Source organism: Nerophis lumbriciformis, linkage group LG36, assembly GCF_033978685.3.
Source record: "Nerophis lumbriciformis linkage group LG36, RoL_Nlum_v2.1, whole genome shotgun sequence".
NCBI lineage: Eukaryota > Metazoa > Chordata > Actinopteri > Syngnathiformes > Syngnathidae > Nerophis > Nerophis lumbriciformis.
The window spans coordinates 8,807,730-8,827,500 of NC_084583.2; the positions used below are offsets into that span (position 1 = coordinate 8,807,730).

General features: G+C 39.9%; 2 protein-coding genes across 8 annotated transcripts in view; both read left to right on the forward strand.

Annotated features, from left to right (window-relative positions):
* dnajc4 (DnaJ (Hsp40) homolog, subfamily C, member 4) overlaps positions 1–19,771 on the forward strand; it is a 25,523-nt gene that overhangs the window by 4,669 nt on the left and 1,083 nt on the right. For 4 of the 7 annotated variants that reach the window (XM_061930501.2, XM_061930498.1, XM_061930500.2 and 1 more), the window contains exons 4-7: positions 7,539–7,629; positions 7,760–7,923; positions 13,242–13,415; positions 14,193–14,279. In XM_061930501.2, the coding sequence (XP_061786485.1) occupies positions 7,539–7,629; positions 7,760–7,923; positions 13,242–13,415; positions 14,193–14,279 (516 nt within the window). Of the gene's footprint in view, positions 1–7,538; positions 7,630–7,725; positions 7,924–13,241; positions 13,416–14,192; positions 14,280–19,771 lie in introns of all 7 variants that reach the window. The other 3 variants (XM_072912436.1, XM_072912437.1, XM_061930502.1) reach the window with 3 other exon arrangements.
* On the forward strand, positions 1,621–7,777 carry LOC140677570 (uncharacterized). Its single transcript, XM_072912386.1, has 2 exons — positions 1,621–5,808; positions 7,658–7,777. Exon 1 carries the CDS (start codon positions 1,621–1,623, stop codon positions 4,678–4,680), a length of 3,060 nt encoding a protein of 1,019 aa, XP_072768487.1. The 3' UTR covers positions 4,681–5,808; positions 7,658–7,777.

Here is a 19,771-nt window from a genome sequence, read left to right on the forward strand (position 1 = left end):
AAGAAAACAATGCCCCTCTCTGACACACAGGTTGGGAAGTCAAAACAATTCATATATGAAAAGTATACCAAAGCTCATTACATGACTCCAAGACAGGCTGCTCTCTCTTTAATGCAAAAGGACAATCTGTCAAAATCAACTATGCAAATGAAAAATGTGTCTAATACAACTGGGCAAACTGATCATACTTCTGTGAAAAAAGATGATGTTAAAGGTCATACAGTTCACACTACATCCCCTGTCACAAATGCCATCAAACAAGATCACATTCTTGATTTACTAAAAGGACAACATGATTTAAATGCCTTATTGGTTAAGCAGAATGTCCATTCCTCTTTACCATCAAGAGACGTACCTGTGTTTGATGGAGATCCGTTTCAGTATGAAACCTTTATAAGGGCATTTGAATATGGAGTGGAGAAAAAGTGTGACACCTATGACTGTTTGCATTATTTGGAACAATATACTAGAGGGCATCCAAAAGAGCTGGTTCAAAGTTGCCAACATTTGCCTCCGTCCCAGGGCTACCAGAGGGCAAGACAGCTACTCGAGGAACATTTTGGTAATGAAAATCATATTGCAACAGCATATATGGAAAAGGCTTTTTCCTGGGGAACAATTAAATTGGATGATGTAAAAGGATTGAGAGCATTCTCTCTATTCCTCAGAAGTTGTTCCAATGCAATGGAAAGTCTGGCCTATATGGAATAAATGAATGTTGTTTCTAATATGAGGACCATCATCCTAAAGCTTCCATACAAGCTCAGAGAGCAGTGGAGGAACAAGGCCTGTGACCTACAGGAGAAGCAAGGCCATCGAGCCATTTTCCCAGACCTTGTGAACTTTATTGAAAAACAAGTCAAAATACTCTCTGATCCACTGTTTGGTAACATTCAGGACACTAAGCAATCAACTGTCAAACCCTCATCCGTCCCTAAGCCAAGAGTAAGGTCAAGTCGAAGAAGCAGCTTTGCAACAACATTAGTACCCATAGAAACTGTGGAGTCAAATGAAGGAAAAAGGAATGTGATTGTCAAATCTCATCGTTGTCTGTTCTGTAAGAAGAGTGGTCACACACTGGAGTGCTGTCCACAATTCAAGAGGAAGAAGCACAAAGAAAAAATAGACTTCTTAAAGGAAAAAGGAGTCTGTTTTGGTTGTCTGAAAATAGGACATTTAAGTCGAGACTGCAGAAATCGTCTATTATGTGAAACCTGTAAACAACAACATCCACAAATACTCCACATTGAACAGACAGAACAAACACAAACCAAATCAATTGGAACCAATACTGTTGTGCCACCTCCCAAGCATACTTGTGGTCATATTGGGGCCGGGGATGACCCCTCCATCTACTCCATTGTACCTGTACAAGTTAAAAGCAACAAGGGAGATACAGTGTTACAAACATATGCATTTTTGGATCATGGAAGCACCTCCACATTCTGCACAGAAAAACTGATGCAAAGACTGAACATAACAGGACAAAGAACAACCATCCTTCTCAAAACCATGAATCAAGTGAAACCCGAAACCAGCTACCACATCACTGGACTGGAAATAGCCAGGATAAATACGAAAGACTTTATTCAATTGCCTGATGTATTTACACACAAAATCATGCCCGTTTCACCACACAATATTCCAAAACAGCAGGATTTGAAACACTGGCCATATCTAAACCATATCACATTACCTGAAATTGACTCTGACATCGACCTCCTCATTGGCACGAATGCCTCTAAGGTACTGGAACCCTGGGAGGTGGTCAATAGCCAGGAGGACGGGCCATACGCAGTGAGGACCCTATTGGGATGGGTCATTTATGGTCCTTTAAAAGGAGATGACACCAGCAGGCATAATGGCTGCCCTGTTGCTGGTGTCAATAGAATATCTATTCTAAACCTGGAGGAGTTATTAGTCAAACAGTACAACCAAGATTTCAGTGAAAGATCCAGTAAGGAAATAGAGGAAATGTCAAGAGAAGAGGAAAAGTTTCTTGATATTGTGAGCCACTCTGCAAAGATTAAAGATGAACATTACTGTTTAAACTTACCTTTTAAAGAAGAAGATCCCATCATGCCGAACAACCGTTGTATTGCAGAGCAACGCATCCAGAGCCTGAAACGCAAGTTCAACACAAATGAAAAGTTCCATAAAGAATATACATCTTTCCTAACAGATATGATTGACAGTGGCTATGCTGAATTGGTACCAGCAGACCAGCTGAATAGAAAAGATGGAAGACTCTGGTATATTCCACATCATGGTGTGCACCACTCAAAAAAAGGAACATTAAGAGTTGTTTTTGACTGTGGTGCAGTCTTTAAAGGAACATCACTGAACTGTGAACTACTTCAGGGTCCTGATCTTACCAACTCACTTATCGGAGTCCTCATCAGATTCAGACAAGAACCGGTTGCCTTGATGGCAGACATTAAAGCTATGTTCCATCAGGTTAAGGTGTCTGATAAGCATGTCGACTACTTGAGATTCTTATGGTGGCCTGACGGTGATATGCAGCAAGATCTGACTGAATATAGGATGAAGGTACATCTATTTGGAGCTGTGTCATCACCAAGTTGTGCAAATTTTGCTTTGAGGAAAACTGCTGAAGACAACGAAGCTCATTTTCCACCTGAGGTGACAGACACAGTACGTCATAACTTTTATGTAGATGACTGTTTACGTTCGATTCCCACAGAACAAGAAGCAGTACAATTAGTAAAAGATCTGACTGCTCTTTGCCAAATGGGTGGGTTTACTCTGTCCAAATGGATCAGCAACAGTCGTGCTGTATTAATATCTATTCCACAAGAGCACAGGGCTAAAGAAATCAAGGAGTTGGATTTGGACAAGGACAATCTACCAATGGAAAGAGCCCTAGGACTACACTGGTGTGTGGAAACTGATGTGTTCAAGTTCACAGTTGTTGTACCAGAAAGACCACACACTAGACGTGGCATTTTGTCTGTGGTCAGCTCTGTATACGACCCTTTAGGACTTCTAGGACCATTTACTCTGCCAGCCAAAATGATTATGCAGGAGCTCTGCAAGGAAAAGCTTCAATGGGATGAAACCATACCACACGTTTTCTCTCAACAGTGGACAGGATGGCTAGCAGATCTCAGCAAAATGAAGGAGTTTAAAGTTGACCGGTGCATGCAGCCTACACACTTTGGTCAAATCACACACTCACAGCTGCATCACTTTTCGGATGCCAGTGAGAGTGGCTACGGAACCGTCTCATATCTAAGACTGGAAAACAAAAACAAAGAAGTGCATGTTGCATTCATCATAGGAACATCAAGAGTGGCACCATTAAAACAAATGACAATTCCCAGAATGGAGCTGGCGGCAGCTGTCCTCGCTGTCAAAGTTGACACAATGCTGCGAAAGGATCTACAGTTAAAACTGGAGAAATCATTTTTCTGGACGGATAGCACAACCGTGCTTAAATACATAAGCAACGAAACCAAACGCTTTAAAACATTTGTAGCAAACAGAGTCTCTTTTGTAAGGGATGCTACCGACATATCACAATGGAGATACGTGAGCACAAAGGAAAACCCTGCAGATGCAGCATCAAGAGGGCTGACAGCAGATCGCTTCTTAGGCTACAAAAATTGGATAAGAGGACCAGATTTTCTCTGGAAAGCAAGCCAAGAATGGCCAATTTTGCAAGTTGAATCCAAAATCTCTGTTGATGATCCAGAGATCAAACCTGGCATCACAGTAAATGCCATTGTCAAAAGTCAGTTGAACCCAACTAACTATTTCATCCACTACTTCTCCTCCTGGATGAGACTGAAGATTGCAATAGCCTGGCTTTTAAAAGTAAAGATTGCACTCCTGCAACTGACTAGGAAAATAAAAGAAGTTGAAACTGCTGTGAGTAGTGTTGAAAATAATCCTGTCAAATTAAAGAAAAAGATTGAAGAGGAGATGCAAGTATTTAAAGCCACCCTTCATGGACAGTGTTTATCTCCCCAAGATCTAATCCAAGCAGAGAATGCAGTCATCTCATTCAGTCAAAGTGAAAGATTTCAAAGGGAAATGTCTGTTCTAAAGACTGAGAAAAATGTCAAAAGAAACAGTCATTTGTACAAATTGGATCCAGTGCTGGAGGATGGACTTCTCAGAGTAGGTGGTCGCCTGAATAGGCTAGCAATGCCTGAAGAAATCAGACATCCGATTATTCTCTCTAAGGACCTCCACATATCCACACTACTATTATGCCACATCCATAAGCAACTCGGGCATGCAGGAAGAAATTACATGCTGTCTTGTCTCCGCAAAAAATATTGGATCATCAAAGCCAATTCTGCTGCAAGAAAAGTCATAAATGACTGTATTGTGTGCAAACGACAGAGGAGTAAAGTAGGAGAGCAAAAAATGGCAGACTTACCTTTGGAAAGAATTGAACCAGACAAACCTCCATTCACGAATGTAGGAGTGGACTACTTTGGTCCTATAGAAATCAAAAGAGGACGAAGTCTTGTTAAAAGGTATGGTGTAATTTTCACCTGCATGGCCAGCAGGGCAGTACACCTGGAAGTTGCACATACACTTGACACAGACTCCTGTATCCATGCATTAAGGAGATTCATCTGTCGAAGAGGTCAAGTTTCATCTTTGAGATCGGACAATGGTACCAACTTTGTAGGAGCGGAAAAATAATTAAAGAAAGCATTGAACAGCTTGAATCAGGATAAAATCCAGAACGCTATGCTACAGCAAGGTATAAAGTGGAACTTTAATCCCCCTGCAGCGTCCCATCACGGTGGTGTATGGGAACGACTAATCCGCATGATACGGAGTGTATTGCGCTCTGTTCTTCATCAACAAGTACTTGATGATGAAGGATTGCAAACTTTAATGTGTGAGGTTGAAGCAATCTTAAATGACCGACCCATAACCAAATCCTCTGATGACCCCATGGACCTGGAAGCGCTGACCCCAAACCATCTTCTTTTGCTAAAAACCAATCCAATATTGCCACCTGGACTCTTTGTAAAGGAGGATCTGTACATCAAACGTAGATGGAAACAAGTACAATACATGCCAGATCTCTTTTGGAAACGATGGACAAAAGAATACTTACCTTTAATCCAAGAACGTCAGCAATGGACCAGAGCCAAGAGAAGTTTTGCCCCTGGTGACATTGTGGTGGTGGTCGATTCCACTGCCCCAAGAGGATCCTGGTTACTGGGGAGAATACTGGAAACTATTCCTGATGCAAAAGGTCTTGTACGCACAGTTCGACTAAAGACCAAAACCAACATACTGGAAAGACCAATAACCAAGATATGTCTCCTCCAAAAGACTGAAATTGAAGACTAATGAAGATTCAAGATTAATGAACTATAAATGCCAACATATTTTTATTTTGAAATTACGAAAAAAAAAAAAAGAAAAGAAAAAAAAACTGGGAAGAGGAATCTTGTAAAGGTGAATTTGAATGGCTCCCTTTCAAGTAATTGTTACAGCGTAAACAATTAGGGCCCGGTGTGTAGGAGCCATTTAAGGCATCCTTATTTTTGTGTTGGCATTACTTTCTTTTGTCACTAGGTGGCGGGCTTTTTGGTTGAGCAGTGCAGGGGGGAAGGCATATGTAGGAGCACAGGTGAGCCAAACGAGGGAGGACTCAGGTGTGGGAGCACAAACCGTTCTTAACAGCAGCAGACAACATCAGACAGCAGCAGACAACATCAGACAGCAGCAGACAACATCAGGCAACAGCAAATGCAACAGCAGACAGCAACAGGCAGGAGAACATATAACACAATATCACTGCAATAATCCCTGGTATGTTTCATTCACCCTGCAAGTTCATTAATAAATAGACATAAACTGGATTTCTGACTGGACCTCACTTCATATGCAATGTTTGCTACTGCATAGGATCACTCCCTCAAACCTGTTGAGTAATGACAATAAATTGGAACATTTGAAGGTGAAGATTGCCATTACAATATATATATATTTTTAAGTAGACTGTCGATTTTACAGTAAAAACTTTACATTTACAAAATTTTACTGTAAAATATAGCGGGGTTTTGTATTTTTTACATTTTACGGTAAATGAAAAAACAGTACCAATGTTTTTAGGGGTTTTTTTTATGGAAAAAGCTGGCAGCTTAGTTGCCAGAATTTTACTGCTAAATTGACATTGGTTTTTACAACATTATATTGTTCATGTTCCTGTTTTATTCTGGCAACTTGGCTGCCAGTTTTTCTACCGTAAAAACAAATGTATAGTTTTTCCATTTACAATAATACACCGTTAAAAACAAGATTTTACAGTCAAAAACTGGCAGCTCAGTCAACAGATTAACGCAAAAAACAGTAATAGTTTCTTATTCAATTTACAGTAATATGCTGTAAAGAACACCGTAAAAATGTATTGTAATTTTTATTAATTTGATGGGTAGTTTGCTGTAAAGTTAGGTATTTTTATTTATTTTTATTTAGACACAAAAATGTTTGAAAAGTATGATAATATACTGTAATATTTGTTGCAATATTGGATACTATTAAAGTTTAAAAGGTATGCAATTTCAAGCAGTACATATATTTTTCTGTCAAAATGAAAAAAATAAATTACATTTAGTGAGAAAATATGAAGTACTTTGACACATATTTCCAGGTCTTTTTTTTTTTTTTTAATTTGTTTTATTGTTTTATTAAATAAACATAAAAAACACAAGATACACTTACAATTAGTGCACCAACCCCAAAAAACCTCCCTCCATTCACACAAAAGGGTTGTTTCTTTCTGTTATTAGTATTCTGGTTCCTACATTATATATCAATATATATCAATACAGTCTGCAAGGGATACAGTTATTAATATTAACAATTTAACAATATATATCAATACAGTCTGCAAGGGATACAGTTATTAATATTAACAATATATAACAATACAGTCTGCAAGGGATACAGTACGTGATTGTGTGTGCTGCTGGTCCACTAATAGTACTTACCTTTAATAGTTATTTTTACTCATTTTCATTAATTACTAGTTTCTATGTAATTGTTTTTATATTGTTTTACTTTCTTTTTTTATTCAAGAATTTTTTTTTTTTTTTTATTTATCTTATTTAACTTAATTTAAAAAAAAAAAAAAAGACCTTATCTTCACCAGACCAGGTTGTCAATGAAATTAGATAGTTTAAAGGGTTCTTAAAACCAGGTCCAGTCCAGATTATGTCCAGGTTGGGCTCAGCAACACACACCTTCATTTATTTCCAGGTCTTCGCGGGACAGATAAAATGATGTCGCGGGCCAGATCTGATCTAACCCAACAAACAGTGTCAATTAAAACAGAAAGTAGGTTTAAAGACTACATTTCTGCTCCAGCTCTTGTTGGAATGTAATTATCTAATGTTGTGGTTTAATAAGTTCATGTTTAACTTGTTTTCTTGTGGAAAATATGTCTCCTTTAGAAAAATACACAAACAACTAAGATCAACAACACTGCCGGTTGTCTGTGTTTTCAAGTTTCATCTACTTTGCCGTTTGTTTCTTGTCAGAAAATCTGCAAACTACTACGACCTGCTGGGAGTCAAATCTGATGCCACCTTGGATGAAATAAAACATGCATTTTTTGACAAATCTAAAAAGGTAATCACCCTTTTTTAAATGTTTTTAGGAAAATATCAGAGCACATTTGTCAATGTGGCATCTGTGTGTGTCTTTTCCAACGCTGATTTGTGTCAGTGTGGACTGACCCGTGCGTGGTGTGCGACCGCAGATACACCCGGACCGCGACCCGTCCAACCCGGCGCTGCACGGCCAGTTTGTGCAGTTGAACGAGGCCTACCATGTGCTGAGCAAGGAGCCCAGCAGGAAGGAGTACGACTTCAAAATCAGCGGGGGAGGCCACATCTTCCGATCCGCATCCAGTCACACAAGCAGGTGATAATACATTTTCACTCATTACATTACAGTGTGCAGCTGAGATGCCACCCCGAAAGGGACAAGCGGTAAAAAATGGATGGATGGATGGATGGACATTAGAATAGCAGAATATACTAAATGGGGTTGCACATATGCAAACCCCAAAAGCAGTGAAGTTGTTACCTTATTAAATAAAAAGAGAATACAATGATTTGCAAATCCTTTTCAACTTATATTCAATTGAATAGACTGCAAAGACAAGATACTTAATGTTCACACTGGAAAACTTTATTTTTTGCAAATATTAGCTCATTTGGAATTTGATGCCTGCAGCATGTTTCAAAAAAGCTGGCACTAGTGGCAAAAAAGACAGAGAGTTGAGGAATGCTCATCGAACACTTATTTGGAACATCCCTAATAAATGATAAATGATAAATGGGTTATACTTGTATAGTGCTTTTCTACCTTCAAGGTACTCAAAGCGCTTTGACAGTATTTCCACATTCACCCATTCACACACACTGATGGCGGGAGCTGCCATGCAAGGCGCTAACCAGCAGCCATCAGGAGCAAGGGTGAAGTGTCTTGCCCAAGGACACAACGGACGTGACTAGGATGGTAGAAGGTGGGGATTGTACCCCAGTAACCAGCAACCCTCCGATTGCTGGCACGGCCACTCTACCAACTTCGCCACGCCGTCCCCATAAATAGGGTTGCAAAGGGGTGGAAAGTTTCCGGTAAATGTCCGTAAACTTTCCGGAAATTTACCACGGGAAGTTAAGCTCGGGAAGTTTGGAAATATTGACCATTCTTTGATTATTCAAAGTTGGACAGCGTCCATGGGAATTAGTGGGAATATATGGGAATTAATGGGGAATTACAATAATTATATATTATTGGGTACCTGTCTATATGCTGCTGCATCTTTGTGGCATTTGTTGACGTAGCTCTTTGCACAGTATTTGCAAATGTACACCGCCTTTCCGCCTACATTGGTTGGGGTGAAATGTCTCCACACATCAGATGGTGTACGTGGCATTATTCTGTTTGTATTTATTTATTCTTGTAAAACACTAATGCAAAGCCACACAGATATAAATAGTCAGCTAAACAATTGGAGTAGTCTTTAAAAATATTTGACTGATGGACAAATGAATAGAAATAGGCTAAATCAGGGGTCGGCAACCTTTACCACTCAAAGAGCCATTTTGACCTGTTTCACAAATTCAAGAAAACAATGGGAGCCACAAAACTCTTTTGAAATTTAAAATGAAATAACACTGCATACAAAGTTTTTTTTTGTTGCTTTGTGCTATGTATAAACCAGGGGTCTCAGACACGCGGTCCACACCTTAATATGAAAATGTAATGTTGGTGCGGCCTGCGAGTTTTATATGAATGGCGCTTGACAGTGTCATACTTGCCAACCCTCCCGATTTTTCCAGTAGACTCCTGAAATTCAGGGCAACTATTCTATCGAATGTCTGCTGATTTTCACCCAAACAACAATAATAAGGGCGTGCTGTGATGGCACTGCCTTTAGCGCCCTCTACAATATGCATAAACAGCGTGCCAGCTCAGTCACATGTTGTATGAGGCTTCTGCAGACACACGTAAGTGACTGCAAGGCATACTTGGTCAACAGCCATACAGGTCACACTGAGGGTGGCCGTATAAAACAACTTTAACACAGTTACTAATATGCGCCACACTGTGAACCCACACCAAACAAGAATGACAAACACATTTCGGGAGAACATCCGCACTGTAACACAACATAAACACAACAGAACAAATACCCAGAATCCCATGTATCCCTAACTCTTCTGGGCTACATTATACACCCCCGCTACCACCAAACCCACCCCCAATCCTGCCCCCCACACATCAACTCCCCCCTCCGTGCGTCGGTTGAGGTGGCCGGGGTTGAGGAGGCGGGGTTTGGTGGTAGCGGGGGTGTATAATGTAGCCCGGAAGAGTTAAAGATGCATGGGATTCTGGGTATTTGTTCTGTTGTGTTTATGTTGTGTTACGGTGCGGATGTTCTCCCGAAATGTGTTTGTCATTCTTGTTTGGTGTGGGTTCACATTGTGGCGCATATTTGAAACAGTGTTAAAGTTGTTTATACGGCCACCCTCAGTGTGACCTGTATGGCTGTTGACCAAGTATGCGTTGCAGTCACTTACGTGTGTAGGACAGAGCCCGCATACAACATGTGACTGGACCGGCACGCAGATAATGTAGTGAAAAAGCGGGCACTAAAGGCAGTGCCATCACGGTACGCCCTCAATATTGTTGCCCGGGTGAAAATCGGAGAATGGTTGAAATTCTACTGAATTTTGCATTAAGTCAGGTTGTTTTAACTAATAATCAAGCTGCAAGATCTAGCATGTTGCATTCATTAATTCATTTTTTTCATTTTTTATTTATCTCCTTCATTGATGTGCATTTTTGATCAATAGACAATTAAACTCTAACAACAAAACACATATTTACACACCTATGTGTGTACTTCTGGCTTTTACAGCTGGCTCCATTCACTCTGCACCACTTCTAGATATAATATTATTTGGAACAGACAATTATTTTTCCTTGCAAAACGCTCACGCTGCCAACTTTTGCTCTTTTCCTATTTGCGTTCTGTCTTGGTTCCTACTGATACCCATTTCAGCAGCTAACTGGACAGGCCTGAAATAACAGTACTGTAAATATATAAATACTACTGTACTGCTTGTTGCTGCCAAAAAGTGAACTCCATTATGCCTACAGTGCGAGTGATTATACACACAAACAACTGAATCATTGTTGATTACAACTTTTACACGTTTTCATGAAAATTATGTATTGATTAGGGACGTTCCGATCAGGATTTTACGCTGCCGATTCTGATCATCCATGAGTGAGATCAGCTGATACAGATCACATGTATTAACTGCAAATGTTTCCAATTGTTTATGATGAGTATTATTGTCAGTTGAACAATATCAACACAATATTAACCAAGTTCCTTGTCGTCGTGTGTGACATAATAATAATAATAATAATAGATTTTATTTGTAAAAAGCATTTTACATTGAGTCAACAACCTCAAAGTGCTACAGTGTATTAAAAAAATAATAATAAAAAGATAATAAAAAAAATAAAAAAATAAAAACTAGAACAGCCTAATAGCTAGAACTAGTATGCATATATCTAAAAAAAAAAGCTTTTTTTAAAAATAAAAAAGAAGGGTTTTTAAGCCTTTTTTAAAAGCATCCACAGTCTGTGGTGCCCTCAGGTGGTCAGGGAGAGCGTTCCACAGACTGGGAGCGGTGGAGCAGAAAGCCTGGTCTCCCATTGTTGGAGGAGGTTAACCTGTCCGGAGCGGAGGTGTCGTGTGGTAGAATTTGGGGGTGAGTAGTTCATTGAGGTAGAGGGGGGCATTTCCATGGAGGCACTGGTGGGTTAGTAGGGAGACTTTGTATTCAATCCTGAGTGGAGCAGGAAGCCAGTGAAGGGATTTGAGAATTGGTGTGATATGGTCATATTTCCGCACTCTCCACAGGATCCTAGCAGCACTATTCTGTATGTATTGCAGCTTCTGGATGTATATATGTACGGTATACGTACAATTGTTTGATCAAAACAAAGTCAATAGTACGCAATAACTAAGCAAACTCCTTAGTTTTTTTCCCTCAAAGTCCTCCTGTGTTCAGGGAATTATGCCTCGAGTTAACCAAAACAAAAATATATAAATACAAATATTGACCTAATCACTCTAGTATCAATTATATATTGATACTACCTTTGGTATTTACTTGACTAATTTCTAGATCAATCCGCCCTCCTCTTACATGTGGTGTACTGACTGTGACAATGTTATATTATCCTCTCTCTCTCGACTCTTATTAACTTGTTCATTTCCTGTTTATAATATGCTTACTTTCTTTTTAAGTGTGACCAGTAGATGGCAGTCACACATAAGAGATACGTGTAGACTGCAATATGACAGCAATATGACTCAAGTAAACACCAACATTTTATGTGTTCCATTGAAATAATAGAACATTACACACAACGCTCAAAAATCTATCAAAATGTTTTAGTAGGACTTTGGTAAGCTATGAAGCCACACCGCTTGATGGATTGTACTGTGCTTCAACATAGGAGTATTATTATGGTGTGTGTATAAAGTAAGATTATTTCACAATATTATGCAAAAGCAACTTTTCTTACCTTCTGGTACCTGCTGATCTGTATTTGGGGTCTGCATAAGTCCTGATAATTTGCGCGTGTCCGCCTTTGTAGTCCGTGCAGACACTGTAGTCGATAAGCTTCTTCTTTTTCTCTATCTTCTTGTTATGTGACATTCATCCTCCACTGTTGCCATTTCTAATATAAAGTAGTGTAAAGTTCTTACTCATATCTGTCAGTAAACTCACCATGAAAGCACTAAAACATACCGGTGTAGTGAGTTTACATAATTCACCCAAGGAACTTTAGTTATTAGAGCGTTCCGGTCGGACGGTTTTTCACAGGACACATTTCGGGATTTGTTGATGTTTCCGGATGAGGAGATGCTGCTCCGTTATTGATTGGAGCAAAGTCTGAATGTCATTAAAACAGTTAGCGCCATCTTTTGACACTTCTTCCACTCCCGTCCTTGCACGCTACACCGCTACAACAAAGATAACGGGGAGAAGACGCTGTCGAAATGGAGGCACGTAAATAAGACCGCCCACAAAACGGCGCATCCTGAAGCGACTGTCAGAAAGTGACTTGAAGATGATGTGTAAAACATCATCGATGCAACATTTTGAGCAAAGAACCACCATTACATGTTATGTAGACCACAAGGAAGTCTTTTGCATTTAGAAAAAATAAAATAATAATATGACTCCTTTTAATGCGCCTTATAATCCGGTGCGCCTTTATATATGAAAAAAGATCGAATACAGACAATTCATCTGCAGTGCGCCTTATAATCCGGTGCGCCCTATGGTCCGGAAAATACGCTACATTTTACGAAAATCGCTTGCTACTGATCAGTGGCTGATTGACATACCTACAGTTTTGATGCATTGTGGCATAATGGGGACAAAAATGCTTTGTGTTGCTATTTGAATTCTTCTATGCCACTTTTCCTTCGCTCTATGTTGTATTTTGCTCCTTTCCCACAAAAAAAATCCTCAATGCAACACAAAAACTGTGTCCTGACTATAAACCGGAACCAGATCAACCTCCACATCACATCCATGACCACCACGGTTTTCTCAACCAAGTTTTTGTCCACCAAGGTCATCCAATGACTATTCATATGGGCCTGCTCACCCTCGGCCATTTTTCCTTCTCCACAGCAGCCGTGCAGAGGCGCAGGCCAGCATGCGTTACTGGGAACAGGTGCACCAGTCTCACGCCAGGGAGATGTCTGCAGAGGAGAAGGAGCGGCACCGCAAGAGGAACTTCCGCCTGATGGGCTACTGCCTGCTCACCATGACGCTCAGCATCGGACTGCACTTCGTCTTCTTCAGGTGAAACTCTCCGCTGTCTCATTTTCTGAGTCCGGTTGGTTTTAAGTGTCAGGTTCAAACACTGATGACATCTATTAAACAAGACAAGAAGCAAAGAATCAAACAGAGACAGAATTAAATTTGGACTCAATTTTGAGGAGAGACTTGGCCACTGTACTCTGTGTACAGTCTTGCACCACGCTCTGCCAAAAGATTGCACTCCTTCTTTATTTGACTTTCTCCCCCCACCTGACCACAGCTGCTTCCAGATGGAAGTGGGTCGTAAACAGCGTTGCCTTTGGTTACCGAACAGTTCTAAAGAAGAGATCGTAAAATAGTTCAAAAAGAGTTCGTAAAATACTTCAAAAAGAGTTTGTCTGGAAATTGGGCAGATCCTTGGTTATCTCCGCTTTGAAGTCCTTAGGCCAGAACAAAATCCTTCTGTTGATTACCATACACACACACAGTGGAGTTTTACGAGCCTTGCTCTTGGTAGGTTTCAAAATACAGCCTTTTGTCTTGTCAGGAACACAATGTAATACAACATTTTTGTAATAATTTAGAAACCATTATTCTAACATTAAGTGTCCGGTTTTTGGTGTGTTGTAGCAACAGAAAATGAGCTGCAGGCTAGACTTTGGACACCACTGTTGTTGGTGAACTATTTTGTCATTCGTTGGAGGCTTTTAACTTTTTGGAATATCCTGCGTTCATCACACCAGAGGAATTACTCTGATTTTTTTTTTTGTGTGACATTTGAAAGTTTGACGAGAGTGTCACTTTGTTGAAACGCTACAGAAAACTGGAAGAGGTCCAAACCAACTACCTGGACGAGAAGGATCGCGTCATCTTAGAAATATACAACGAGTCCAAAGAGAGGGCCAGGTGGGTGATGCACGTCTTTTAAAATGATTCAGAAATATACAACGAGTCCAAAGAGAGGGCCAGGTGGGTGATGCTCCTCTTTTAAAATGATTCCAGTTATAACCATACAAGGGAAGCTACCAAAAGTTTCGCAATTTGAAATGAAATCAAATGTAAATAGAAAACAGCAGGTATCATCAATAGGTGAGAAAAGTTGGTTTTGCATAATATGGCCCCTTTAAAAGGCTCTGTTGCAATCTTACGCCTAGAGGGCGCTAACTTGACCTGCCGCCCAAAGCCGTGTATAGAGGGAGTATGGACAACTCATTTAAAGAGATTTTGGCAACCTATTATTTGGTATAAACATTATAATAAAACCTGTGTTGTTACAATGATACAGTGTTGCCTCCATTATTGCAGGTGTTATCGGAGTTGTGTTTAGAGGGAGTATGGACAACTCAGTCCCAAACATGGTGCCCCGTGGTCACGTGAGGGGCTTTTGACCAATCAGTGAGAGAGTATGGTCAGACAATCTCTTAAATGATTGGTCAGAAGGCCCGTCACACGCCATAGGGCGCCATGTTTGGTACAGAGTTGTCCATACTCTCTCTAAACACAACTCCGATAACACCTGCAATAATGGAGGCAACACTGTATCATTGTAACAACACAGGTTTTATTATAATGTTTGTACCAAATAACATGTTGCCGAAATCTCTTTGAATCCATAATCTGGAATCGAATCGAAAATCGTGAGTTTTTGTAAGATTCTTAACTCTAAGGTGCACACACTTCCTTTGTGTACCAGACAGCCTGAACTCTACACTTCTTCTTCGGGACAATGAACAATATTCAATATGATTAGTAATTGTGAAAAATATTGACATTTTAATACATTTTATATTCTGTTAAACCACTATGGTAACATAAGACAGCTGGTCGGTATATATACTTTATACAAAACCCAAAAGCAGTGAAGTTGTCACGTTGTGTAAAAGGTAAATAAAAAGAGAATACAATGATTTGCAAATCCTTTTCAACTTATATTCAATTGAAAAAACTGCAAAGACAAGATATTTAACGTTGGAACTGGAAACGTTTGTTATTTTTTGCAAATATTAGCTCATTTGGAATTTGATGCCTGCAACATGTTTCAAAAAAGCTGGCACAAGTGGCAAAAATGACTGAGAAAGTTGAGGAATGCTCGTCAAAGACTTATTTGGAACATCCCACAGGTGAACAGGCTAATTGGGAACAGGTGGGTGCCATGATTGGGTATAACAGCAGCTTCCATGCAATGCTCAGTCGTTCACAAACAAGGACGGGGCGAGGGTCACCACTTTGTCAACAAATGCCTGAGCAAATTGTTTAAGAACAACATTTCTCAACCAGCTATTGCAAGGAATTTAGGGATTTCACCATCTACGCTCCGTAATATCATCAAAAGGTTCAAAGAATCTGGAGAAATCACTGCACAAAAGCGATGATACAAACCCCGTTTCCATATGAGTTGGGAAATTGTGTTAGATGTAAATATAAACGGAATACAATGATTTGCAAATCCTTTTCAACCTATATTCAATTGAATGCACTACAAAGGTATTTGATGTTCAAACTCATAAACTTTATTTTTTTTTTGCAAATAATTAGAATTTCATGGCTGCAACACGTGCCAAAGTAGTTGGGAAAGGGCATGTTCACCACTGTGTTACATGGCCTTTCCTTTTAACAACACTCAATAAACGTTTGGGAACTGAGGAGACACATTTCTTAAGCTTCTCAGGTGGAATTCTTTCCCATTCTTGCTTGATGTACAGCTTAAGTTGTTCAACAGTCCGGGGGTCTCCGTTGTGGTATTTTAGGCTTCATAATGCGCCACACATTTTCAATGGGAGACAGGTCTGGACTACAGGCAGGCCAGTCTAGTACCCGCACTGTTTTACTATGAAGCCACGTTGATGTAACACGTGGCTTGGCATTGTCTTGGTGAAATAAGCAGGGGCGTCCATGGTAACGTTGCTTGGATGGCAACATATGTTGCTCCAAAACCTGTATGTACCGTTCAGCGTTAAAGGCGCCTTCACAGATGTGTACGGTAAGTTACCCATGCCTTGGACACTAATACACCCCCATACCATCACAGATGCGGGCTTTTCAACTTTGCGCCTATCTGGATGGTTCTTTTCCTCTTTGGTCCGGAGGACACGACGTCCACAGTTTCCAAAAACAATTTGAAATGTGGACTCGGCAGACCACAGAACACTTTTACACTTTGTATCAGTCCATCTTAGATGAGCTCAGGCCCAGCGAAGTGGACGGGGTTTCTGGGTGTTGTTGATAAACGGTTTTCGCCTTGCATAGGAGAGTTATAACTTGCACTTACAGATGTAGTGACCAACTGTAGTTACTGACAGTGGTTTTCTGAAGTGTTCCTGAGCCCATGTGGTGATATCCTTTACACACTGATGTCGCTTGTTGATGCAGTACATCCTGAGGGATCGAAGGTCACGGGCTTAGCTGCTTACGTGCAGTGATTTCTCCAGATTCTCTGAACACTTTGATGATATTACGGACCGTAGATGGTGAAAACCCTAAATTCCTTGCAATAGCTGGTTGACAAAGGTTTTTCTTAAACTGTTCAACAATTTGCTCACGCATTTGTTGACAAAGTGGTGACCCTCGCCCCATCCTTGTTTGTGAATGACTGAGCATTTCATGGAAGCTGCTTTTATACCCAATCATGGCACCCACCTGTTCCCAATTTGCCTGTTCGCCTGTGGGATGTTCCAAATAAGTGTTTGATGAGCATTCCTCAACTTTATCAGTATTTATTGCCACCTTTCCCAACTTCTTTGTCACGTGTTGCTGGCATCAAATTCTAAAGTTAATGATTATTTTCAACAAAAAAAAATGTTTATCAGTTTGAACATCGAATATGTTGTCTTTGTAGCATATTCAACTGAATATGGGTTGAAAATGATTTGCAAATCATTGTATTCCGTTTATATTTACATCTAACACAATTTCCCAACTCATATGGAAACAGGGTTTGTATTACGGACCTTTGATACCTCAGGCGGCACTGCATTAAAAAAGCGACATCAGCGTGTAAAGGATATCACCACATGGGCTCAGGAACACTTCAGAAAACCACTGTCAGTAACTACAGTTGGTCGCTACATCTGTAAGTGCAAGTTAAAACTCTACTATGCAAAGCCAACGCCATTTATCAACAACACCCAGAAACGCCGCCGGCTTCGCTGGGCCCGAGCTCATCTAAGATGGACTGGTACAAAGTGTATTCAATTGAATATAAGTTGAAAAGGATTTGGATTCTGTTCTTATTTAAGAATTACACAACATACCAACTTTACTAGTTTTGGGTTTTGTGTACGGTATATATATATATATATATATATATATATATATATATATATATATATATATATATATATAAAATGTTGTTTTTGTTTTTTTAATGTAACTATGACAAGTTGCAAACAGACCATTTAAGAATGTTAAACTATTCATAAATTGTGTGTACAATAGATAAAACATTAAATGCCTGGAACGCACACTTAATTTGTACACTTAAGATTGTTTCCTGTGGGAAAACATTTCCACTGTACTGTAGATGCTAAACATCTCCTAAAATGTCCATTTTTGAAACACGGAGTGATATATGCCTCTCACAGTTATTCAATGACATTTTACACATTAAAAACAATTCAGGCTATTTGGTATTGTACTTATGAAACAACATCATGCCTTGTCCTTCCCGCTGGAAAACGTTAAGTTAAAAAATATATATTTTTATATGAATCACGATTCTTATTTGTAACAATTCTTATAAATCCAATTTTTTAAGTGTTTTATTTTTTGGATCTGTTGTGTCCATGCACTCAGACAAATCATATAATTGATGTCGATGATCTATATCCAATGTACACATTGACTTTAGAAAAGGGAACTTTATTCAATGTTTGGGGAGAATTTTATGATACAAAACCAATTTTCTTTTAAGTAATAGAGAAATGTATCAGAACTGATGGTCTATTTTATGGAGGAATGTAGTTCATCATAGAACTGGAACCCAATGCTAGTAAAAAAAAAAATATATATTGATTTTGAATGTAGAATTGATTCTGAATCGAATCGTTACCCCCAATAATTGAATCGAATCGTGTGTTGACCAATGATTGACAGCCCTAGTGCAGTGTTTTTCAACTTTTTTTGAGCCAAGGCACATTTTTTGCACAGCACCAGCAGAAATCATTAAAAAAAACGAAACTCAGTTAACAGTAAAAAGTTGTCGCAATTGTTGGATATGACTTTAAAGCATAACCAAGCATGCATCACTATAGCTCTTGTCTCAAAGTAGGTGTACTGTCACCACCTGTCACATCACACCCTGACTTATTTGGACTTTTTTTTGCTCTTTTCCTGTGTGTAGTGTTTTACATCTTGTCTTGCGCTCCTATTTTGGTGGCTTTTTCTCTTTTTTTGGTATTTTCCTGTAGCAGTTTCATGTCTTCCTTTGAGCGATATTTCCCGCATCTACTTTGTTTTTAATCCTTTTTCATGGGGACATTGTCATGTCATGTTCGGATGTACATCAATCAATCAATCAATGTTTATTTATATAGCCCTAAATCACAAGTGTCTCAAAGGGCTGCACAAGCCACAACGACATCCTCGGTACAAAGCCCACATAAGGGCAAGGAAAAACTCACCCCAGTGGGACGTCGATGTGAATGACTATGAGAAACCTTGGAGAGGACCGCATATGTGGGTAACCCCTCCCCCTCTAGTGGACGCCATCTTTGCTCCACAGCAAGTCTTTGCTGTCGTCCAGCATTCTGTTTTTGTTTACTTTGTAGCCAGTTAAATGTAAATGTAAATGTAAATGAATGGTAAATGGGTTATACTTGTATAGCGCTTTTCTACCTTCAAGGTACTTTGACACTATTTCCACATTCACCCATTCACACACTGATGGCGGGAGCTGCCATGCGAGGCCCTAACCAGGACCCATCAGGAGCAAGTGAAGTGAAGTGAATTACATTTATATAGCGCTTTTTCTCAAGTGACTCAAAGCACTTTACATTGTGAAACCCAATATCTAAGTTACATTTAAACCAGTGTGGGTAACACTGGGAGCAGGTGGGTAAAGTGTCTTGCCCAAGGACACAACGGCAGTGACTAGGATGGCGGAAGCGGGGATCGAACCTGCAACCCCCAAGTTGCTGGCACGGCCGCTCTACCAACCGAGCTATACCGCCCCAAGGGTGAAGTGTCTTGCTCAAGGACACAACGGACATGAGTGATGAGGTTGGTAGAAGGTGGGGATCGAACCAGAAACCCTCAGGTTGCTGGCACGGCCACTCTCCCAACTGCGCCACGCCGTCCCCAAAGTAGGTGTACTGTCACCACCTGTCACATCACACCCTGACCTATTTGGACTTTTTTGCTGTTTTTCTGTGTGTAGTGTTTTACTTCTTGTCTTGCGCTCA

Bases quoted from the DNA above. Each gene is read 5' to 3' on its own strand.
- LOC140677570 (XM_072912386.1), top strand. From the start codon at position 1,621: ATGCCCGTTTCACCACACAATATTCCAAAACAGCAGGATTTGAAACAC.